The 25,388-nt window shown below is 51.0% G+C and overlaps 1 protein-coding gene across 1 annotated transcript in view; it reads right to left on the minus strand.

The window, feature by feature from the left end:
* Positions 1–25,388, minus strand: part of ZNRF1 (zinc and ring finger 1) — a 125,264-nt gene that overhangs the window by 12,682 nt on the left and 87,194 nt on the right. Inside the window, exon 2 of the mRNA XM_038367975.2 lies at positions 25,036–25,131. Within this exon, the coding sequence (XP_038223903.1) occupies positions 25,036–25,131 (96 nt within the window). The remainder of the gene's footprint in view (positions 1–25,035; positions 25,132–25,388) is intronic.

Consider the following 25,388-nt stretch of genomic DNA (forward strand, 5'->3'; position numbering starts at 1 on the left):
TCCATACTTTTCCCACCCATACACAACCCCCATCCAAGTTCACAACCAGGCTCCTTCCCAGAAATTACTTCCCTCTCCCTCAGCTCCTCTGTTACCCCTGACTCCCCCAAGCCTTTGCACCGCTTCTGAGGGGTGCAGGAAATACGGTTCTGTATTGTAGTTTAAAAGAATTATTATTCAGAGTTCTGTATAAATATACCTAGTAAGGTATATATTTGTCCCGCTCCTCAAGGGTGATGTTAAAGTCCCCTCCCAGGACCAGGCATTCCTGAGGATCCAAGGTGCCGAGGAAGGCAGAAGCCTGCTGATAGAATTGCAGCCGCTCCAGACTCGCTGCCGGGGCATAGATGTTGACGAGGTTGACTATGAGCCCCTCCATGCGGACCCGGAGGTGCAGCAGGCAGCCCTGCACAGCCTCGGCGACCCCCAGCACCTCGGGCCGTAGGTCGGGGGAGAACAGGGTCGCCACTCCAGCCGTACGAACTGTGAGATGGCTAAAGTAGACCCTGTCCCCCCAATCCAGCCACCAGCTGTCTTCGGCGGTCGGTTCCGTATGGGTCTCCTGCAGGAAAACCACAGAGTACCCCCCCTCCCGAAGGAAGGAGAGCACCTGGGACCTGCGGAGACCCATCCTACAGCCGCGAGTGTTCAATGTTGCAATGATAAGAGGTGCCATGAGGAGGGCTGGGGGGGAACCTCGCCGGCAGGGACGCTTGCGGCTCCCGGCGGGCTGCGCAGCAGTCCGTGACCCACCCCGTAGGTGAGTAAGGAGTCACGGAAGAGGCAGACCCGCTGGTAGGCCGCGGTGCCCTGCCTCCTGGTCCTTTTACCCTCCCCCATGAGTGCCCTTGCGGCCCGGAGGATTTGATTAAAGTCCCCCCATCGCTGGAGAGCAAGCTGTACTTTGTTGCGGGAGCCACGGATGTCTTCTAGAAACTCCCACAACTCCTCTCGCAGCACATGGGGGGGCTGGGGTTACGGTCTGGTTACTCCCTGATGGGGCCCTTGCTACAGTCCCGTGGCCCACTGAGATGGACAGACAGGGTGCGGACCCCCGACGGGGCTCCTGATGGGTGGGCCTGAACTCTGGGGCGATAGGAGGCGGCGGAGGGAGGATAGCAGCCCCTGGTGGGTCGGGATGGGTAAACACAAAGGCCGCTCCCTGGGGGTCATCTGTTGGAAAGGGGAAGGAGACAGCCCCAGGGGCGGCAATAACATCTCGGGAGGTGGACAAGATAGGGGCAGGGTTAGAGGGGAGAGTCTGGGCGGGGAAAGGGCTCTCAGTGATGCCGGGCGCAGGCTCTATGGTGGATTTGGCAGACATGGCATCAGAAGGTGGACTCGCTTCTGTAGGGACCTCTCCCGGGAAGGAGGTCGAATGCTCCTCACCAACGACGGGTGCCCCTGGTGGCTCAGGTCCCAGCCGCGTGGCACTGGCCGTCGACTCAACAGGCTCGGTAGCTCTCAGCGGGGTGCCATCTGCAGCCGGGTTGATGGAGGAGTCCGGGGGCTCCTCGAAGGTGGGAGCGGAAGCAACAGTTAGGGGGAGGAAACATAGGGAAAGGGGGGCTGGAGTGAAGTCGCCCAGATCGAGGCCCGCTGGCATAGGGCCGTCCTCCCCCTGGGTGACTGGGGTCAGACCCAGGGCCTCAATCTCCTCATATATAGATGGGAAATCATTTTCCGCCACCCCAGGATTCTCCCCGCCGGCACCTGACGTGACAGTTGCTTTGGGGCACACTGGGGTTTCAGATGGCGCCTTGGGGGTCTTGGAGGGGAGGGACTCCCGTGGAGGGGAGATACTGCCTTCCAGTGCTGCCACGTCATCCCCAGCTGGCACTGGTGGGTGAAATGCACCTGTGGGTAAAGCGGAAGGCTCGGCATCGGTGCCCCCCTTCCTGGTCTTCCGGGGGGCCTCTGCATCAGATGGGAGGAGTGGAGCTTGAGCTTTCCACTTGCCCCGCTTCCCCTGGGCTAGGGCCGAGCCCTCCATGACATCATCCGGGGGCTGGCTAGCATGGGTTGTGTCAGGGGGTAGAGGCAGTGGCTCAGGGACTCAAGGGGGTAACGGTGGGGCAGCACAAGGGAGGGAAGATTCCCCTTGGGGCAGGCCCTTTCCCATGCCCGGCGGTGCCCCTGCCGCATCCTCCTCCACAGGCCATGCCAGATTGCAAGCAGCGGGGGCAGAGCTCTCCCACTCTTCTGGGCATAGTTCGGGAGGTGCCCCTTGGACCCGAGAGGGAGCAATGGTGGACTGGGAAGGAGGAGGGGTGGTTTCGGATGCCGGGCAGCCAGGGGCGCCGGCGATGACGGAGCCGATGCCCTGCTGGGGCTCGGGGGTCCCGGCTGCCCCTCCTTGCCGGGCCAAGGGGCAGTGCCTCCAGACGTGCCCCATCGCCCGGCAGAGGTAGCACCGGGCCTCCCCCATGGAAAAATGCACCCGGTAACGGGCCCCCTGGTAGGGGACTAGGAAAGACCCCTCCAGCGCCTCTCTGTCACGCGCCGCCGGCGGCAGTTGAAGCTGCACTTGCCGGCGGAACGAGAGGACGTGACGGAGGGCGGGGTCTTTGCAGCCCAACGGGAGAGGTTATCTTTGAAAACTCGTGGCGAACGGGGGAAGTCCCGGATGACTGGAAAAAGGCTAATGTAGTGCCCATCTTTAAAAAAGGGAAGAAGGAGGATCCTGGGAACTACAGGCCGGTCAGCCTCACCTCAGTCCCTGGAAAAATCATGGAGCAGGTCCTCAAAGAATCAATCCTGAAGCACTTAGAGGAGAGGAAAGTGATCAGGAACAGTCAGCATGGATTCACCAAGGGAAGGTCATGCCTGACTAATCTAATCGCCTTTTATGATGAGATTACTGGTTCTATGGATGAAGGGAAAGCAGTGGATGTATTGTTTCTTGACTTTAGCAAAGCTTTTGACACGGTCTCCCAAAGCATTCTTGTCAGCAAGTTAAGGAAGTATGGGCTGGATGAATGCACTATAAGGTGGGTAGAAAGCTGGCTAGATTGTCGGGCTCAACGGGTAGTGATCAATGGCTCCATGTCTAGTTGGCAGCCGGTGTCAAGTGGAGTGCCCCAGGGGTCGGTCCTGGGGCCCGTTTGTTCAATATCTTCATAAATGACCTGGAGGATGGTGTGGATTGCACTCTCAGCAAATTTGCGGATGATACTAAACTGGGAGGAGTGGTAGATACGCTGGAGGGGAGGGATAGGATACAGAAGGACCTAGACAAATTGGAGGATTGGGCCAAAAGAAATCTAATGAGGTTCAATAAGGATAAATGCAGGGTCCTGCACTTAGGATGGAAGAATCCAATGCACCGCTACAGACTAGGGACCGAATGGCTCGGCAGCAGTTCTGCGGAAAAGGACCTAGGGGTGACAGTGGACGAGAAGCTGGATATGAGTCAGCAGTGTGCCCTTGTTGCCAAGAAGGCCAATGGCATTTTGGGATGTATAAGTAGGGGCATAGCGAGCAGATCGAGGGACGTGATCGTTCCCCTCTATTCGGCACTGGTGAGGCCTCATCTGGAGTACTGTGTCCAGTTTTGGGCCCCACACTACAGGAAGGATGTGGATAAATTGGAAAGAGTACAGCGAAGGGCAACAAAAATGATTAGGGGTCTAGAGCACATGACTTATGAGGAGAGGCTGAGGGAGCTGGGATTGTTTAGTCTGCAGAAGAGAAGAATGAGGGGGGATTTGATAGCTGCTTTCAACTACCTGAAAGGGGGTTTCAAAGAGGATGGCTCTAGACTGTTCTCAATGGTAGCAGATGACAGAACGAGGAGTAATGGTCTCAAGTTGCAATGGGGGAGGTTTAGATTGGATATTAGGAAAAACTTTTTCACTAAGAGGGTGGTGAAACACTGGAATGCGTTACCTAGGGAGGTGGTAGAATCTCCTTCCTTAGAGGTTTTTAAGGTCAGGCTTGACAAAGCCCTGGCTGGGATGATTTAACTGGGACTTGGTCCTGCTTTGAGCAAGGGGTTGGACTAGATGACCTTCTGGGGTCCCTTCCAACCCTGATATTCTATGATTCTATGATTCTATGATGACAGAGATGGGCTTCCCCAGGGTAGAGAGGGCGGGTAACAGGGCGGCACTGGGGAGAAAGGGAGGGACGGAGGTCAGGACCAGGAGGACGCCCAGGTCCTCTAGCAGCTCTAAGAGGACAAACACGCCCCCCACCGCCAGGCCCTTCTCCACCGCCTCCTGGGCGGCGGCCTCCGATGCTAAGAAGAAGACGACCTTGCCATACATTTTGGAGGCCGCCACAATGGCCGTGGGCCCCACTACCCTCGCCAATGCCCGCACATAGGTCTCCACGTGGGGGGAGGCGGGCACCAGGAGGCAACGGACACCTTGCTTCCTGGTCATGGTGGGAAAGGGGCCCCGGCCGCTATAGATGGTAGCGGAGGCGGTGGGCTGGAGAAATGATGTAGCGGCAAGTGCGGGGGCTGCCGCCACCTGGGCGTATGCTCTGGGGGCCGGGGGAGGGACACCTGCAGAGCTGGTGGAGGGAACAGCGGGGAGGGGCGCCCCAGCTGGAGATGGGGCCGGGGCATTGGGGGCAGCCCCTGCCATGGAGGGCCTGGTCTTTTTAGCGGGGCCCTTCCCCTTCTTCTTCCCCTGGCCCTTCCCGCCGGCTGGGAGGACTCTCCCCAAATCTGAGGGGGCGATAGACGTGGCAGCAGTGGAGGTCACCCCGGTGCCCGTCGCTGCTGGTGCCCCAGCGGGGGCGATGGCAGATGGTTTGGCAGCGGAGGTAGAAGCTTGGGGGGGTGACGGAGGGGCAGGCGGCGGAGGGGGAGCTCGGGCTACTGGAGGGGTCTCACCCGTCTCATCCCCCGCCATCATGAGCAAGGAGGAAAGGGGGGACACCAAAAGGAGGAGGGGAGAGGGGAAGCAGGTCGACCACTCCTCCCCACTAGGCTGGAGGCAGGGGAGGAGAGCGCCAAAAGGGGTGGGCTGGACGGGAGGCAATCAGGGGTTAGGGCTCAGTCACCGACACAAGGTGGAAATTCCGGCTCCTCTTGGTGCACTATGGGGGGGGGATTCAACAACATTGAAGGTGCAGTGAAGAGGGTTGCAACTAAAATGGGGAATTGCACAAGCGCATGGGAGGGGGCATGGGCACACGGAGCGAGGGGCTAAGCGGTCTGGGGGTAGAACAGGGAAACCAAGGGGCTAGCTTCAGAGGCTGGGGCGGGGCAAACAAACAAAGGCTGCAGAAGGAAATGGGCGGGGCAGGCAAACAAACTGAAGCTAGTAAGGGGGGCTGGAGCAAAAAAGTAGGCAAAGCAAGTGGCAAATGGGGGGTAGGCAGTCCGGGGGGGGCACATGTGCCCATGTGCACTTGCACAAGTCTTTTTTAGCTGGCTGCTGCTTCTGGCCCAAAGGGTGGAAATAGGGCGTGGCAAGCAGCTGAGTCCAGAGGCAGGAGCTGAGGCAGATGGTATACAGCCAGTGGGGGTGGTGGAGGGGGCAGTGGTGGTGGTAGTAGTGGTGGGGGTTGGGGGACACACACAGATGGATTGGGGGGCAGCTTCACGCCACACCCCGTGTCCCTACAAACACAGTCAAGACCCCCACCACAAGAGCACAGTTTGAAAATTACTCAGTCTTAGGCCCCCTCCATGGTGGTCTGCAAAGTCTCTAGGTGCTGCCCCACTGGCAGATGATCCTCTTCTTCTCCTCCTCGGGCTTCAGCAGCTCCAGGCAGCGGCCTCTGCAGCAGCAGCAGCTCCAGGAACTCCAGGTGGTGATCCAGGCAGGCAGAATGGACCCCTCTCAGGTGGTGGTGGTGGTATCCACAACAGCAGTGGCTGGGGTCCCTCACTCCTCCTCTCTGGGGAGTAGGCTAGCAGCCCCCCCCCCCCCCGGGCTGCAGTTGCAGCAGTAGCAGCACCCAAGTGTGGGGGGTCCAGCAACCAGGTAGCAGAGAATGGGGGGTGTCTGGCCCAGCCAGGGGAGCAGCTGGAGCAGCAGGGAAAGCTTAGGGCCTAGCAGCAGCAGGAGTAGCAGCTTCCCACCTCCCTCCAAGCTAGAAGGCTATGGGAGAGCAGTCTTATTGGGATCCGGGAAGTGGGCGGGCGAAGCCCGTCCACTGCTAAAGGGTCCCCCCCAGCCTAAAAGAGGGATCCACAGGACCTAGATACCCAAAAAATTCCGGGGGACAACTAATAAAATAACAGGGACAGGAGTGCGGTCGAAGGGTCAAAAGAAGGGAACCGGACGGGGACACCGAGCAGAGAACCCCGGACAGAGCCCACTGCTCCTCAAAGGCGTCAAGGGAGTCAGAGGACGCCGCCGAGAGGAACTCTGCCCGGATACGTGAACGGACCGAGGATCGGAAATAGGCCCTACAGTCACAGGAGACTCCATCGGCCAACCTCCTCACTCTGGTTTTGTAGATGGCCATTTTAGCTAGGGCCAGGAGGAGGTTGACCAGGAGATATGGGAGAGCAGTGGGAGGGAGAGAGAGATTCGCTCCAGGCTACACCAATCCCTGGCACCAGGATAAGTGAAATGGAAGCTACTCCAGGTCAATTAAGACACCTGGGGCCAATTAAGAACTTTCCAGAAGGAAAGGAGAATGCTATGTTGATTGGGACACTTGAAGTCAATCAGGTTAACTAGTTAAAAGCCTCCCAGTTAGTCAGGTGGGGGTGCATGTCAGGAGCTGTAGAAAGAAGTTGCGCGGTTGGAGAGGCTGAGTAGTACACACCATATCAGGCACAAAGAAGGAGGCCCTGAGGGAAGGGTGAAGTGGAGCTTGAGGAAGTGAGGGCTGCTGTAGGGAAAGTAGCCCAGGGAATTGAACATGTCATGTTTCTAAAAGGTCAGCTACCATATTTGATATTATTAGGGTCCCTAGGCTGGAGCCCGGAGTAGAGGGTGGGCCTGGGCTCCTCCCCCGACCTTTGCCCCTTGATTAATCACTGAGGCCGAGAGACAACAGAGACTGCTCAAGGAAGGATAACTTCTCCTCCCCGGCTTATGACGAAAATGGCCCAGTAGACTATGACCCTTGTCTTAGAGAAAGAAGGGTTATGTGGAGGGTCACAGTGAACCGCTGAGGCTAGCGAAATCCGCCAGGAAACATGGGCCCCACAGAGGCAAGGACAGAGCTTTCTCACAAGACATACTTCCTGACAGGTATTTTGAAATAAATGACCAAAAATAATTAATAGAGGTGTGATGATATTGTGCTATTTTGACAAAATATGCAGAATTTTGTAGAAATTTAAATTATTGTGTCCACAATTTTTAATTTTTTCTTGCTGAAGTTTTAGGTGCAGAATTCCCCCAGGAGTAATGACATTTTATTTAAGCAACTTACACAACTTATCTTAAAGTTTTTACATTTATGTTAGAAAATGCTGAATGATAAGTTTCTTATTAACTAGAATAATTTTTTAATTTGTGATTTAGATGGAAATTCAAAGTTTAAAATGCATAAATGCAGCATTTTACAGTTCTGGTGTTGTTTTATTAACTAACTATGACTATCTTAAAAATGCTGGCTACATAAGAAGAAAGATTTATCACAAAGTTTATCAAAACATGTCTTGCATTTAAAACTGACTGATTTACAAACAAAGGCAAGATAATCTGTAGTTAAGGAATTATACTGATTGTTTCTTATCACCAGCTCCTACAAGATTTTAGAACTACCAGCGCTCATCCTCTCATACTTTTTATTCCTAAATTGGAAGGGGAAAACAAGCCTTCCTGCTTTTTCAACTCCCTCTTAGTTTCTTCATTTTGAATGAACTGGCCCTTAAATTGACCAGGTCGAATAAAGTGAAATGAGGAACATATCCTTGCTGCACTTGCAGAAGAGGCTATTGCTGTCAAAAGATGGTTTGGCACTTCAGCAAACTCTGGTTCCAGGTGCTTTGCTGATGATTTCCAGCAGGGCAGGAGTATGACTTACTTTAAAACTTAGCAGCAACCACATACCGCTTTTTATTTATTTAAACGATTTTAATAGATATAAAACACATTTAGGCCGTAATGTAGGTTGTTAATTTCAAATTTAATTTGAAATATTTAAATTTAAAAAATTCAATTTTGATAAAACAATGGGATTTTTTCCCCCCGGGCAGGCAACAGTGGGACAGGCCAGTGCAGACAGCTCCAGGTGGTGGCTAGAAGTTCACACGCTCCTGTCTGGAGCAGCTCTCCACACACCATGGTGGTGAGCCCTTGCTCACACCCAGTGGGGGAGCTCTGCTCCAGGGCCTCATCACTCGCTCCCCTCTCGGTGCCCATCCTCTGGCTTAGAACCATGCCTGCTCCAGCTGAGCCAGCTAGCACATAGGGGGCAGCCTCCTTCAAGAAACCTGTTGCCATGGAGTTTTAGATTCACAGATACTAAGGTCAGAAGGGACCATTCTGATCATCTAGTCCGACCTCCTGCACAGCGCAGGCCACAGAATCTCACCCACCCACTCCTACGAAAAATCTCACCTATGGCTGAGCTATTGAAGTCATTAAATCATGGTTCAAAGACTTCAAGGAGCAGAGAAGCCTCCCTCAAGTCAACCATGCCCCATGCTACAGAGGAAGGCGAAAAACCTCCAGGGCCTCTCCAATCTGCCCTGGAGGAAAATTCCTTCCCGACCCCGAATATGGCGATCAGCTAAACCCTGAGCATATGGGCAAGATTCACCAGCCACATACTACAGAAAATTCTTTCCTAGGTGACTCAGATCCCATCCATCTAATATCCCATCTCAGGGGATTAGTCCTATTTACCCTGAATATTTAAAGATCAATTACTTACCAAAATCCCATTATCCCATCATACCATCTCCTCCATAAACTTATCAAGTAGAATCTTAAAACCAGATAGATCTTTTGCCCCCACTGCTTCCCTTGGAAGGCTATTCCAAAACTTCACTCCTCTGATGGTTAAAAACCTTCGTCTGATTTCAAGTCTAAACTTCCTGGTGGCCAGTTTATACCCATTTGTTCTTGTGTCCACACTGGTGCTGAGCTGAAAAAATTCCTCTCCCTCTCCTGTATTTATCCCTCTGATATCTTTAGAGAGAGCAATCATATCTCCCCTCAACCTTCTTTTAGTTAGGCTAAACAAGCCAAGCTCCTTAAGTCTCCTTTCATAAGACAAGTTTTCCATTCCTCGGATCATCCTAGTAGTCCTTCTCTGTACCTGCTCTAGTTTGAATTCATCCTTTTTAAACATGGGAGACCAGAACTGCACACAGTATTCTAGGTGAGGTCTCACCCGTGCCTTGTATAAATGGTACTAAAACCTCCTTATCCCTACTGGAAATACCTCTCCTAATGCATCCCAAAACCGCATTAGCTTTTTTCACAGCCATATCACATTGGCAGCTCATAGTCATCCTATGATCAACCAATACTCCAAGGTCCTTCTCCTCTTCCGTTACTTCTAATTGATGCATCCCCAACTTATAACTAAAATTCTTGTTATTAATCCCTAAATGCATAACCTTACACTTCTCACTATTAAATTTCATCCTATTACTATTACACCAGTTTACAAGGTCATCCAGATACTCCTGTATAATATCCCGATCCTTCTCCGAATTGGCAATACCTCCCAGCTTTGTATCATCTGCAAACTTTATTAGCAAACTCCCACTTTTTGTGCCAAGGTCAGTAATAAAAATAAGATTGAATAAGACTGGTCCCAAAACCGATCCCTGAGGAACTCCACTGGTAACCTCCCTCCAACCTGGCAGTTCTCCTTTCAGTAGGACCCGTTGCAGTCTCCCCTTTAACCAATTCCTTATCCACCTTTTGATGTTCATATTGATCCCCATCTTCTCCAATTTAACTAATAATTCCCCATATGGCACGGTATCAAATGCCTTACTGAAATCTTGGTAAATTAGATCCACTGCATTTCCTTTATCTAAAAAATCTGTTACTTTTTCAAAAAAGGAGATTAGGTTGGTTTCGCACGATCTACCTTTTGTAAAACCATGTTGTATTTTGTCCCATTTACCATTGACTTCAATGTCCTTAACTAATTTCTCCTTCAAATTTTTTTCCAGGACCTTGCATACTACAGATGTCAAACTAACTGGCCTGTAGATACCCGGATCACTTTTTTTTCCTTTCTTAAAAATAGGAACTACGTTAGCAATTCTCCAATCATTCGGTACTACTCCTGAGTTTACAGATTCATTAAAAATTCTTGCTAATGGGCTTGCAATTTCAGGTGCCAATTCCTTTAATATTCTTGGATGAAGATTATCTGGGCCCCCCATTTAGTCCCATTAAGCTGCTTCAGTTTCGCTTCTACCTCAGATATGGTAATATCTACCTCCATATCCTCATTCCCATTTGTCATGCTACCATTATCCCTAAGATCCTCTTTAGCCTTATTAAAGACTGAGGCAAAGTATCTGTTTAGATATTGGGCCATGCCTAGATTATCTTTAACCTCTACTCCATCCTCAATGTTAAGTGGCCCCACTTCTTCTTTCTTAGTTTTCTTCTTATTTATATGGCTAGAGAACCTTTTACTATTGGTTTTAATTCCCTTTGCAAGGTCCAACTCGACTCGACTTTTAGCCTGTCTCACTTTATCCGTACATGTTCTGACCTCAATTAGGTAGCTTTCCTTGCTGATCCCTCCCATCTTCCACTCCCTGTATGCTTTCTGCTTCTTCTTAATCACCTCTCTAAGATGCTTGCTCATCCATCTTGGTCTACAACTCCTTCCTATGAATTTTTCCCCCTTTCTTGGGATTCAGGCTTCCAATAGCTTCTGCAGCTTTGATTTAAAGTAATCCCAGGCCTCCTCTACCTTTAGATCCATAAGTTCTTCAGTCCAATCCACTTCCCTAATTGCCTTAATTTTTGAAAGTCAGCCCTTTTGAAATCAAAAACCCTAGTTGCAGATTTATTTTTGTTAATCCTTCCATTTAGTTTGAACTGAATTAGCTCATGATCACTTGAGCCAAGATTGTCCCCTACAACCATTTCTTCTATGAGGTCCTCACTACTCACCAAAATTAAATCTAAAATGGCATCTCCTCTAGTCAGTTCAGCAACTACTTGATGAAGGAATCCATCAGCTATCCATCTAGGAAAATCTGAGCCCTATTATTATTATTATTATTATTACTAGCACTGGTCCTCCAGTCTATATCTGGGAAGTTAAAGTCTCCCAGTTTCCATTAGTATTTACTTTATTAAAGACATTAAAAAGGGCTCTATCCATATCCAAATTAGATCCCGGAGGTCTATAGCACACCCCAAGCACTATCGTAGGAGAGGCTTTACTAGTTTTCTTCCCCAATGTAATTTTTGCCCAGACGGACTCTGTCTTATCCATTGCATCGCTTCTTATTTCTTTACATTCTACCTCATCATTGATATACAATGCTACTCCACCACCTTTACCTTTGTTTCTGTCTTTCCTAAACAGCACATACCCTTCAATACCTGTAGTCCAGTCATCACTACTATTCCACCATGTTTCTGTTATCCCTATAATATCTGGTTTCACTTCCTGCACCAGTAGCTCTAGTTCCTCCATTTTGTTACCTCGCATTGGTGTACAAAGATCATAATTTTTGCTGTTTGGCCTCGCTCATATTTTGTACCCTATTAGGCACAGTCATTCTACAGCCAGTATAACCTATTAGACTAGTATCCACACCGCCCTCGCTCCTTATATACATTCTCCTACCCACGGCTGTATCCTTTCTTACTTAGTCTTCTTCCCTCTCAATGCTAAAATCTGGAGTGGAGATTTCCTGGACATCTCCCAACTATCTCCCCCTAATTCCTAGTTTAAAGCTCTCTATCAGTTGTCAGAGTAGCAGCCGTGTTAGTCTGTATTCGCAAAAAGAAAAGGAGTACTTGTGGCACCTTAGAGACTAACAAATTTATTAGAGCATAAGCTTTCGTGAGCTACAGCTCACTTCATCGGATGCATTCCGATGAAGTGAGCTGTAGCTCACGAAAGCTTATGCTCTAATAAATTTGTTAGTCTCTAAGGTGCCACAAGTACTCCTTTTCTTTTTATCAGTTGTGCCAGCCTTGATCCTAGAAATCTATTTCCTTCCCTACTCAGATGAAGGTTGGCCTGGCTCATCACAGGATATGGTGGGGCCAAATCCCTGCCTGCTACCATGAGGACAGGGACTGGGGGAGCCTGTTATGCTGGAGAGAGGCTGTGCTGAGCGGGAGCTGCTGTTAACAGACTCCTTGCCTTTGCAGCAGGCCCCAATTTCGCATGCATACATGCCACACTGGCAGGTGAGGGCGCTCTCACACCAGCCTCTGGAAGCGTGCAGGCTGCACTGCTGGGTCACCTGTCTCTATGCACACCTGACATGGCCCTGCTTGCCTGCAGAGTCCGCCACGCTGGCCCTCCATGCTCCAGTCTCTGATGCCAATTCTGCTTCTCCGGCCCCCCTCTCTCCAGCCTGTTACCAGCACGGGGATCATTCAGCACCTTCTCCCCAAGGGAGAAGGTAGTCAACTGCCCTGCCAACTCACAGCCCTGCCAGAGCAGAGCCTATGCCCAGACTCAGGACCCTACTGAATGCCAGCCATGGGGGAGGGTGTCCCTGCCCAGCAACACCTGCCTCATGCCCTCACCAGCAGCATAGCTTCGTCAAGGGACAGGAGCCCCGCTATTGCCATTGCACAGCGAGGGGGAGTGCCTACTGCATGGGCATGCAGACCATGGCAGAGCAGGGCAGGAGCAGACATGAACATATACACACCTTGGAGCTTCCCCACTTGTGCCCACGGTGGTAAGTGGCACTGGAACAGAACCAGGTCTGACTCTCTACTCACTGGGCCGTGGGGGAGCAGCACAAGCAGTACCCATGCCTCCCGCAAAGGGGCACGCACTGGAGAACCTGCTGCTCAGCTGGACAGAACGTGCTGGGCCTCAAGGCACCATGAAGAAGGGGGAAGCTCCAAGGCCTGCTTTGCCTGGTCCCCAGCCTGGCAGCAGACCTGGAAGGGCTGGGCAGGCATGGAGGCAGCACACAGGAGAAGGCCAGAGCTGGGAGTTTGCCAGCTCTTGCTGGCAGAGCCCAGGACGCCAGCAGCTGGGATAAAGGAAGGAAGTAACTGAGGCCAGTGTGAGGGAGAGGGCACCCAGCCAGGGCCAGACAGCTGCCCTGGCGGTGTCAAAACCCCAGTGCCCTAAGCAGACTGCCAGCAGGCTCAAGGGCAAGGAGGGCAGGGATGTGCTGAAACCAGAGTGCCTGTCTCAGGCCGGGAGCAACATGGAACACAGGGGCTGTATGGGAATCAGAAGAGTAGCACAGGGCAGCACAGCAGCCAGGGCACTCACCAACCTCAGGGGAACGCCACCAGATCACAGCCTGGCCCCCTCCCCACCCCGGCTTTAAAGCAAGGCACCCATGGACTGACGTGCCAGCTCCTAATACCCAGCCCTGCACTTGGCACCCCCACCCCAGGTGAGAGGCCAAAGGGGAGGCTGGAAGGAAACGGAGGGCTGCAGGAGGCACTGTGTTCAGGACGAAGGAGCACTGACAGCTGCTCCCAGCCTCCCATTTGTACAGTGACTTACTCTAGGCCTTGTGTTGCAGGTGGGCTGCAGGAACCAGCACATCAGACGATCGCAAGGACGTGAACATTAAACACATTTTGATTGGTCCCTCGACCAATCCGCCAAGTCCCAAGCTCAGCACCATGTGGCTCCCTGGCTACCTGACATCGCAAACACCTAGCCCAGAGTGGGGAGCACAGAACAGCCCGGGGGCAAACGCATCCCCATGAACGTGGTGTCGGCCGGGGAGCAAAGGAGGATACAGGGGCTGCGGGGTAATGGCCTGAAGTCAAAGTCAGAGACTGAGCTGGGAGCCGAAATGGGTTTTGCACTGAAAAAACATCAGCTTCTCAGCTCGCCTTGAACACATATTAGCATCGTTCCCCCACTGCCCGCTCTCCGGAGAGAGAGAGAGAGCTCAGAGGCTGACTGCAGCACAAATGCTGTGCTGTGTCGTCTGCAGCACTGCCCCGTTCGCAGGGCTCTCCCCTCCGTCACACCACGCCCAGCTCCCCACACTAAACTTCGCTCCACCTGCCATGGCCGCTCAATGCCCCTGTTCACGCGCTGCACTAGAGAATCTGCACAGGCAGATTCTCCACCGCTAACCCCTCTGCGCAATGGGATTGGTGGGACCAGACAATCTACATTCAGTACACTCTGGCTGCCCTGATCCAGGAGCAGGTCTGTCCTCTGGCCCCAGGCCCACCAGTCTTTTTGTGCCTGCCATTCGTGCTGAAGCCAGGAGCACATGACTAACCCCCCACAGACACAGCCAGCGCGCTCCCTATGTCTGGCATGACACACAGTGAGAGAGGATGCAATAGGGGAGATAGGGGTTCCATGTGGACTGAAGAACCAGCAGCACGAAGGCGAAGAGGTCCCAACTCAGGAATTCTCAGAGCTGCCAGGCCAAGGGCGTGTGAATGAGGCACTTGGAGAAGGGGGCTGGGGTGGGAAACAAGCCCCTTGAGTACAACCTACAGGACTATGGAAGGAGACAGGGGGGCCGCCATCCAGGAGGCACAGCTCCCACTCAGGGACTGAGGGGAATGGGCCCTTCCCAATACCAAACAGGCAGGAATTGGTCTGGCTCATGCGACAGGATCAGGGGCTCAGGGCAAGTCCCTAGCGCTCACAGCCAGGGAGCAGGCCAGGTCCAGGCTGCCCTCAATGGCACTGCACAGAGGAAACCCACATGTCGCTCAGGCGGCGCGGCACCAGGCCCTCCTGCAGGTGGGAACATAGGAACGGCCATATTGGGTCAGACCAAAGGTCCATCAAGCCCAGTATCCGGTTCTCTGACAGCGGCCAATGGTAGGTGCCCGAAGGGAATGAACAGACAGGTTATCATCAAGTGATGCCCTGTCACCCAATCCCAGCTTCTGGCAAACAGAGGCTAGGGACACCATCCCTGCCCATCCTGGCTAATAGCCATTGATGGACCTATCTTCCATGAATAAGGACTGCATTAGGGAGGCTGTATTGGTGAGTATCTGAGTGTCTGTTGTGGGAACAGTTTGACCGTGTGCTTGATTGGTTGCTTGAAAAGTGTGAATTGGGAGTGTTTTGTTCCAGGTGAGCCTTGAGTGGGCCTGACTGTTACAAAAAGCCAGTCAGCTGCGAACCAGCTGAGCAACGAACAGCAGAGAAGCTAATAGAGGGAGTTTGCTTGGGGGAGAGCCCACTGAGGCTTACATCTTGTCTGCTTCTCTGAGTAGTTACTACAACTCCTGAGGATGCTCGTAGAAGGAAAGTAATATGGATGGGGAGTGTTCAGCTGTTGTGATCTGCACTGGATGTGCCATGTTTGTCTTTCTTCCATAGGACAGAAGCAACTTTGTACAAAGTGCAAGCTGGTCTCCATATTGGGAGAGAAGGTTCACAGTCTGGAGCCACAGGTATCGACCCTGCACTGCATAAGAGAAACTGAAGATTTCCTGGACAGATGTCAGGATATGCTTCTATGGACACAATATTCTGAAGATTCAGAGCAAGCTGCACTACGTGGACAGGAAGACGGTGAAGAAATCTGGCAGCATGTGACCTCCAGAAGAAAAAAAGGGGAGCGTCCATGTACCAGCAATGCAGATACAGGTAAGCAACCGTTTTCATGTTGTCTATACAAGTACTAATAAAGAAAAGGAGTACTTGTAGCACCTTAGAGACTAACAAATTTATTTGAGCATAAGCTTTCGTGAGCTACAGCTCACTTCATCAGATGCATTTCCGATGAAGTGAGCTGTAGCTCACGAAAGCTTATGCTCAAATAAATTTGTTAGTCTCTAAGGTGCCACAAGTACTCCTTTTCTTTTTGCAAATACAGATTAACACGGCTGCTACTCTGAAACAAGTACTAATGCGGACAATGGACTAGATGATACATCTGAGGGAAGGGAACAGAAGGAGACTCCGCCGATTGGAAGGCACGAGATGCCCTGTCCTAGGGTTGGGGGTTCCACAACCACTGCTCCCAAGAGAAGGCGGCGGGTGGTGGTGGTAGTCGGGGACTCTCTCCTCAGGGGGACCGAGTCATCTATCTGCTGTCCCAATCGGGAAAACTGAGAAGTCTGCTGCTTGCCAGGAGCTAGGATTCACGATGTGACAGAGACTGCTGAGACTCATCAAGCCCTCGGATCGTTATCCCTTCCTGCTTCTCCACGTGGGCACCAATGATACCGCCAAGAATGACCTTGAGCAGATCACTGCAGACTACATGGCTCTGGGAAGAAGGATAAAGGAGTTTGAGGCGCAAGTGGTGTTCTCGTCCATCCTCCCCATGGAAGGAAAAGGCCTGGGTAGAGACCGTCGAATCGTGGAAGTCAACAAATGACTATGCAGGTGGTGTCGGAGAGAAGGCTTTGGATTTTTTGACCATGGGGTGGTGTTCCAAGGAGGAGGAGTGCTAGGCAGAGATGGGCTCCACCTAACGAAGAGAGGGAAGAGCATCTTCGCCAGCAGGCTGGCTAGCCTAGTGAGGAGGGCTTTAAACTAGGTTCACTGGGGGAAGGAGACCAAAGCCCTGAAGTAAGTGGGGAAGTGGGATACCAGAAAGAAGCACGAGCAAGAGCATGCAAGAGGGGAGGGCTCCTGCCTCCTACTGAGAAAGAGGGATGATCAGCGAGTTCTCAAGTGCCTATACACAAATGCAAGAAGCCTGGGAAAGAAGCAGGGAGAACTGGAAGTCCTGGCACAGTCAAGGAATTATGATGTGATTGGAATAACAGAGATTTGGTGCATAACCTCAATGAATGGAGTACTGTCATGGATGGATATAAACTGTTCAGGAAAGACAGGCAGGACAGAAAAGGTGGGGGAGTTGCATTGTATGTAAGGGAGCAGTATGACTGCTCAGAGCTCAAGTATGAAACTGCAGAAAAACCTGAGTCTCTGGATTAAGTTTAGAAGTGTGAGCAACAAGGGTGATGTCGTGGTGGGAGTCTGCTATAGACCACCAGACCAGGGGGATGAGGTGGACGAGGCTTTTTTCCGGCAACTCACGAAAGTTACTAGATTGCAGGCCCTGGTTCTCATGCGAGACTTCAATCACCCTGATATCTGCTGGGAGAGCAATACAGCAGTGCACAGACAATCCAGGAAGTGTAGCGGACAATTTCCTGGTGCAGGTGCTGGAGGAACCAACTAAGGGCAGAGCTCTTGACCTGCTGCTCACAAACCAGGAAGAATTAGTAGGGGAAGAAAAGTGGATGGGAACCTGGGAGGCAATAACCATGAGATGGTCGAGTTCTGGATCCTGACACAGGGAAGAAAGAAGAGCAGGAGAATATGGACTTCAGAAAAGCAGACTGACTCCTGCAAGGAACTGATGGGCAGGATCCCCTGGGAGAATAACGTGGGGGGAAAGGAGTCCAGGAGAGCTGGCTGTATTTTAAAGAATCCTTATTGAGGTTACAGGGACAAACCATCCCGATGTGTAGAAAGAATAGTAAATATGGCAGGCGACCAGCTTGGCTTCACAGTGAAATCCTTGCTGATCTTAAAACACGAAAAAGAAGCTTACAAGAAGTGGAAGACTGGACAAATGACCAGAGAAGAGTATAAAAATATTACTCTGGCATGCAGGAGTGAAATCAGGAAGGCCAAATCACACTTGGAGCTGCAGCTAGCAAGAGATGTTAAGAGTAACAAGAAGGGTTTCTTCAGATATGTTAGCAACAAGAAAGTCAAGGGAAGTGTGGGCCCCTTACTGAATGAGGGAGGCAACCTAGTGACAGAGGATGTGAAAAAGCTAATGTACTCAATGCTTTTTGCGCCTCTGTCTTCACGAACAAGGTCAGCTCCCAGACTACTGCACTGGGCAGCACAGCATGGGGAGGAGGTGACCAGCCCTCTGCAGAGAAAGAAGTGGTTCAGGACTATCTAGAAAAGCTGGACAAACAAGTCCATGGGGCCGGATGCGCTGCATCCGAGAGAGTGCTAAAGCAGTTGGCGGATGTGATTGCAGAACCATTGGCCATTATCTCTGAAAACTCATGGCGATCGGGGGAGGTCCCGGACAACTGGAAAAAGGCTAATGTAGTGCCCATCTTTTAAAAAGGGAAGGAGGAGGATCCGGGGAACTACAGGCCAGTCAGCCTCATCTCAGTCCCTGGAAAAATCATGGAGCAGGTGCTCAAGGAATCAATTCTGAAGCACTTAGAGGAGAGGAAAGTGATCAGGAACAGTCAGCATGGATTCACCAAGGCAAGTCATACCTGACTCATCTAATTTCCTTCTATGACGAGATAACTGGCTCTGTGGATGAGGGGAAAGCAGTGGACGTGTTGTTCCTTGACTTTAGCAAAGCTTTTGACATCTCCCACAGTATTCTTGCCAGAAAGTTAAAGTAGTATGGGCTGGATGAATGGACTATAAGGTGGACAGCAAGTTGGCTAGATTGCCGGGCTCAACGGGTAGCGATCAATGGCTCCATGTCTAGTTGGCAGCTGGTATCAAGTGGAGTGCCCCAAGGGTCGGTCCTCGGGCCGATTTTGTTCAATATCTTCATAAATGATCTGGAGGATGGCGTGGATTGCAACCTCAGCAAGTTTGCAGATGACACTAAACTGGGAGGAGAGGTAGATATGCTGGAGGATAGGGATAGGATACAGAGGGACCTAGACAAATTAGAGGATTGGGCCAAAAGAAATCTGATGCGGTTCAACAAGGACAAGTGCAGAGTCCTGCACTTACGAAGGAAGAATCCCATGCACCACTACAGACTAGGGATCGAATGGCTAGGCAGCAGTTCTGCAGAAAAGGACCTAGGGGTTACAGTGGATGAGAAGCTGGATATGAGTCAACACAGTGTGCCCTTGTTGCCAAGAAGGCCAATGGCATTTTGGGATGTATAAGTAGGGGCATTGCCAGCAGATCGAGGGACGTGATCGCTCCCCTCTATTCGACATTGGTGAGGCCTCATCTGGAATACTGTGTCCAGTTTTGGGGCCCACACTACAAGAAGGATGTGGAAAAATTGGAAAACATCCAGCAGAGGGCAACAAAAAAGAGCAGGGGGTTGGACTAGATGACCTCCTGAGGTCACTTCCAAAGCTGATATTCTATGATTCTATGAATTTATCTAGCTCCCTTTTGAACCCCTTTATGGTACTGGCCTTCACAACATCCTCTGGCAAGGAGTTCTAGAGGTTGACAGTATGTTGAGTGAAAAAATACTTTGCGTTTATTTTAAACCTGCTACCTATTAATTTCATTTGGTGGCCCCTTGTTCTTGTATTATGAGAAGGAGTAAACAACACTTCCTTATTTGACTTTCTCTATACCATTCATGATTTTATAGACCTTTATTATATCTCGCCTTAGTCGCCTCTTTTCCAGGCTGAAAAGTCCCAGTCTTATTAATCTCTCCTCATATGGAAGCCGTTCCATACCCCTAATCATTTTTATTGCCCTTTTCTGAACCTTTTCAAATTCCAATATATCTTTTTTGAGATAAGGCGACCACATCTGCATGCAGTATTCAAGATGTGGGAGTACCATGGATTTATACAGAGGCAATATGATATTTTCTGGTCTTATTATCTCTCTCTTTCTTGATGATTCGCAACATTCTGTTCGCTTTTCTGACTGCTGCTGCACATTGAGTGGATGATTTTAGAAAACTATCCACAATGACTCCAAGATCTCTTTCTTGAGTGGCAACAACTAATTTAGACCCTATCATCGTATATAGTTAGGATTATGCTTTCCAATGTGCATTACTTTACATTTATCAACATTAAAATTTCATCTGCCATTTTGTTGCTCAGTCACAGAGCCCTGGTCTATATTACAGGGTTAGGTCGAATTTAGCCGCGTTAGGTCGATTTTAAGATGACTGTGTCTACACAACCAAGCCCATTCTGTCGCACGAAAGGGCTCTTAAAATCGACTTCTGTACTCCTCCCTGGCGAGGGGAGTAGCGCTAAAATCGACCTTGCTGGGTCGACTTTGGGGTAGTGCAGACGCAATTAGATGGTATTGGCCTCCGGGAGCCATCCCAGAGTGCTCCAATGACCCCTCTGGACAGCACTTTCAACTCCAATGCACTAGCCAGGTACACAGGAAAAGCCCTGGGAAATTTTGAAATTTCATTTCCTCTTTGGTCAGCATGGCGAGCTCAGCAGCACAGGTGACCATGCAGTCCCCCCAGAATTGCAAACGAGCTCCAGCATGGAGCCAACTGGAGACACTGGATCTGACTGCTGTACGGGGAGAAGAATCTGTGCAGGCTGAACTCAGATCAAAAAGAAGAAATGCTAATTATATATATATATATATGCCAAAATCGCATAGGGCATGGCGGAGAAAGGCTGCAACAGGGACACACAGCAGTGCCGCGTGAAAGTCAAGCAGCTCAGGCAAGCCTACCAAAAGACAAAGGAGGCAAACGGTCACTCCGGGTCAGAGCCCCATACATGCCGGTTCTATGATCAGCTGCATGGCATTCTAGGCGGGGACCCTACCACTAACCCACTACTGTCCGTAGACACCTGCAAGGGGGGAGTCTCGTTCAACAGGGAGGAGGATTTTGTGGATGAGGAGGAGGAGGAGAATGTGCAGCAGGCAAGCGGTGAATCCATTCTCCCCGGCAGCCAGGACCTTTTCATCACCTTGTAGCCAATATCCTCCCAAGGCAGGATCCCCGATCCTGAAGCCGGAGAAGGCAGCTCTGGTGAGTACATATTTGTAACTACAGTACAGGGTTTAAAAGCAATAGTGTTTAATGTTTGATTTGCCCTGAAGAATTGGGATGCATTCGCGGCCAGTACAGCTATTGGAAAAGTCTGTTAATGTATCTGGGAATGGAGCGGGAATCCTCCAGGGACATCTCCATGAAGCTCTCCTGGAGGTGCTCTGAAGGCCTTTGCAGAAGGTTTCTGGGGAGGGCTGCCTTATTTCATCCTCCAGAGTAGGACACTTTACCACATCAAGCCAGTAGCAAGGAGTTTGGAATCACTGCAGCACAAAGCATGGCAGCAAAAGGTCCTGGGTTTCGGTCGCATTCAAGCAACATTTGGTCTTTATCTTTCTGTGTCAGCCTCAGAAGAGTGATATAATTCATGGTCACCTGGTTGAAATAGGGGAATTTTTGGGAACAGTAAAAGGACTCTGTTCATGCTGGGCTGTTTGCGCTGGGCTAAAAGGGATCATCCCGGAGAACAGCCAAGCGGTGGAGGGGAGGGATGAAGGGATCATCTCAGAGAATAGCCATGTGGTGCAGTGGGTACTGCACATGCACCTGAAAACTGCAGCCCCTCCTTTTAAATATGAAACCCAAGCGGCATTGCTTGCTATGGGACAGGATGGCGCTGTAGTTTGAAACCATTCCCACATGTTATGAAGGCGTAAGAAGCCAACCCTGCGTACCAAAAGGCTTACCAAGGCTGCCTGGAAACCGAATTCTGCTGCCCAGCCTTTTGTGATGTGTCACCATATCAGCAGGCGCTCAATATAAAAGGCAAAATGCAACCTTGTACCTAAAGCACATGTGCTGTCTGCTGTGAATTGCTTGATTCACTGTGAAAGTCTCCCTTTTGTTCTCAGAAATATATCATCTTAAATTTTGCTCTCCCTTTTTATCTCCCCCCAGGTGCAAATGTTTCTATGCTCCCCCTAACCCTAACCCCAACCGCCTGTCCTCCTCCCCAAGTTCCATATCCTCCTCACCCAGACACCCAAGAATACAGAGGGGGAGGCTCCGGGCACCCAGCCATTCCACTCCAGAGGATGGCCCAAGCAACAGAAGGCTGTCATTCAAACAATTTTGATTTGTAGTGTGGCTACAATAAGCAATGTGGCCTTGTCCTTCTCCCGCACCTTACCCAACCCGGCCTACCTTGTCAGTTATCTTTTTTTTTTTTTAAAAGAAAGAAAGAAAGAATGCATGGTTTCAAAACAATAGTTACTTTATTTCCTTTGCCAGCTGTGATCGAAGGGGGAAGAGTGGTTGGCTTACAAGGAATTAAAATCAACAAAGGGGGCAGGTTTGCAGCAAGGAGAAACACACACAACTGTCACAAAACTGGTTTTCAAAGCCTCTCTGATGCGCAGCGTGCCTAGCTGTGCTCTTCTACTCGCCCTGGTGTCTGGCTGCTCAAGATCGTCCACCAGACAATTTGCCTCAACCTCCCACCTAGCCATAAATGTCTCCCCCTTACTCTCACACAGATATTATGGAGCACCCAGCAAACAGCAATAACAATTGCAATGTTGGTTGCGCTGAGCTCTAACCTAGTCAGCGAACAGTGCCAGCGAGCTTTTAAACATCCAAAGGCACATTCTACCACTATTCTGCACTAGATCAACCTATAGTTGAACTGCTCCTTATTACTGTCCAAGCTGCTTGTGTATGGCTTCATGAGCCATGGGAGCAAGGGGTAGGCTGGGTCCACAAGGATAACTATTGGCATTTCAACATCCCCAATGGTAATTTTCTGGTCTGAGAAGTAAGTCCCTTCTTGCAACTGCTTGAACAGCCCAGAGTTCCTAAAGATGCGCGCATCATGCACCTTTCCTGGCCATCTCACGTTGATGTTGGTGAAACGTCCGTTGTGATCCACCAGTGCTTACAGCACCACTGAGAAGTACCCCTTGCGGTTTACGTACTGGTTGGAAAGGTGGTCCAGTGCCAAGATAGGGATATACGTTCAGTCTATCACCCCACCACAGTTAAGTAATCCCATTGCAGCAAAGCCATCTAGTATGACCTGCACATCTCCCAGAGTCACTACCCTTGATAGCAGAACGTCGGTGATTGCATTGGCTACTTGGATCACAGCAGTCCCCACAATAGACTTGCCCACTCCAAATTGATTCCCGACTGACTGGTAGCAGTCAGGCATTGCAAGCTTCCACAGGGCTATCGCCACTCGCTTCTCAACTGTCAGGGCAGCTCTCATCTCGGTATTCCTGCGCTTCAGGGCAGGGGAAGCAACTCACAAAGTTCAAGGAAAGTGGCCTTACGCATGCAAAAAAGTTTCGCAGCCACTGTGAATCATCCCATACCTGCAACACTATGTGGTCCCACCAGTCTGTGCTTGTTTGCCGGGCCCAGAATCAGCATTCCACTGTATCAACCAGCCCCACTGCCGCCATGATGTCCCAATTGCCACAGCCCATGCTTTCAGGAACATCTGTGTCCATGAACTCATCACAGTCGTCCTTGTGCTGGTGCCTCTTAGCCCGGTTCTGCACATACTCCACTGTAAACACCTCGCACATTACCCTGCTCACAACAGCAGCGGTGAGCTGAGCGGGCTCCATGCTTGTTGTGGTATGGCGTCCGCACGGGTAACCCAGGAAAAAAGGCGCAAAACTATTGTCTGCTGTTGCTTTCATGGAGGGAGGGAGGGGCGACTGAAGACATGTACACAAAACCACCCGCGACACTGTTTTAACCCCATCAGGCATTGGGAGCTTAACCCAGAATTCCAATGGGCAGAGGAGACTGTGGGAACTGTGGGATAGCTACCCCACAGTGCACCACTCTAAGTTGATGCTAGCCACGGTATTGAGGACACACTCTGCCGACTTAATTCGCTTAGTGGGGACATACACAATTGACTATAAAATCAATTTCTAAAAATCAACTTCTATAAAAATCGACCCAATTTTGTAGTGTAGACATACCCCTAGTTTTGTGAGATCCCTTTGTAGCTCTTCGCAGTCTGCCTGGGACTTAACTACCTTGAGTAATTTTGTGTCTGCAAATTTTGCCACCTCCCTGTTTACCCCTTTTTCCAGATCATTTCTGAATATGTTAAATTGGACTGGGCCTAGTACAGAACCTTGGGGGACACCACTATGTATCTCTCTCCACTCTGAAAAAATGACCATTTATTCCTACTCTTTGTTTCCTATCTTTTAACCAGTTACCAATCCATGAGAACACCTTCCCTCTTATCCCATGACTGCTTATTTTGCTTAAGAACCTTTGGTAAGGGACGGACCTTGTCAAAGGCTTTCTGAAAATCTAAATACACTAGATCCACTGGATCTCCCTTGTCCACATGCTTGTTGACCCCGTCAAAGAATTCTAGTAGATTGATGAGGCACGATTTCCCTTTACAAAACCCACCTTGACTATTTCCCAGGAAGCGGGTTACCTGGACCACTAGATGCTACCACCAGCCACACAGTGTCTTGGCTGGGTAACCAAGTTAGGCCAATCAGTTCCCATCCCCAGTGTTCAATTCCTCACTGATCAAGTCACTGGGAGAAATGAAGTGACCCCAGAGTGCCCTGTGGGCACTCCCACCCCACAAATGCTCTGGAGGAAATGCACATGGCCTGCCCTCCCCAGACACTACACTTCAGGGTTTCTGCTCCCAGCACAGCCTACGTCTAGGGCTGCCCCTATCTTCTCCCCACACACTCCTCCACCCCACTCCCACCTGGCAAGGCAAAGCTCTGCACAGTGCAAGCCAACAGGGTTGATCCTCAGCCCCCAGCCCCACGTGTGACCCAGCTAGCTGCCCCCTTCCCCCCCACTGGGGTTGCTTTGGGAAGAGCCAAGTCGGGCTGGATGGGGGCTGTGTGGGGAAGGGTGTTACACCTAACAAGGGTGTGGAGAGCACAGGCCTGGGCACACAGGACCGATAGCTGGTCGGCCACTCCCAGCTGAAGAACACGAGTGTGACGGGAAGTCCCCGAACTGGAAGCAAAGCAGGGGGAGAAGGGCATGGCCGAGACAGGGCAGCTCCTGTATTGGAAGGGTGGAAAGAAGCAAGAGCCCTGGATAAGCTGGGGGTGGGGCTAACTCAGAGCCCAGGAGAGCGTTCATCTGGGCATGCTCCCCCATAGCAAGCCAGCTCAAACTGACCCCTCCAAGCCAAGAGCTGAGCCCTCTCCTGGAGGGATGCAGCACGCCTGCCTGCGATGAAGCTTTTCTCCGTGTTCTGGGCTGAGCTGCCTAGCAAACCCTGTGGCGTTTACTGGCCCTCCCTCCGGCTCAAGCCAGCTGCTGCACACAAAGGGAGCCCTTACCGTTGTAGGAGAGGCGGGGCTTGCTCAGACACATGATAAAGTGCATTTCCATCTCGTCGGAAGCCACAGATTTGGAGCAAATGGGGCACTTGAAACCTGGAAAGAAGCAGAGGGAACCACAATTAGACAACATGCACCCCAACCCCACATGGGAGCCGGTCCGCAGGCTCACTGCTACCAGACGGCTGGCCCTGGCATGCAGTAACCAGCCTGCTTCAAGCAGACAGCCAACACTGCCCAGGTGTTAACAGAGGCTCTTACCAGGAGCGAAGACACCCCTTGCTCAGTACCTAGAACTCTGCTAGCACTCTGTGCCCAGTCCACTGCTGTTCCCTGCATGACGCACAGGCCAG

Source organism: Dermochelys coriacea, chromosome 12 (genome assembly GCF_009764565.3).
Source record: "Dermochelys coriacea isolate rDerCor1 chromosome 12, rDerCor1.pri.v4, whole genome shotgun sequence".
NCBI lineage: Eukaryota > Metazoa > Chordata > Testudines > Dermochelyidae > Dermochelys > Dermochelys coriacea.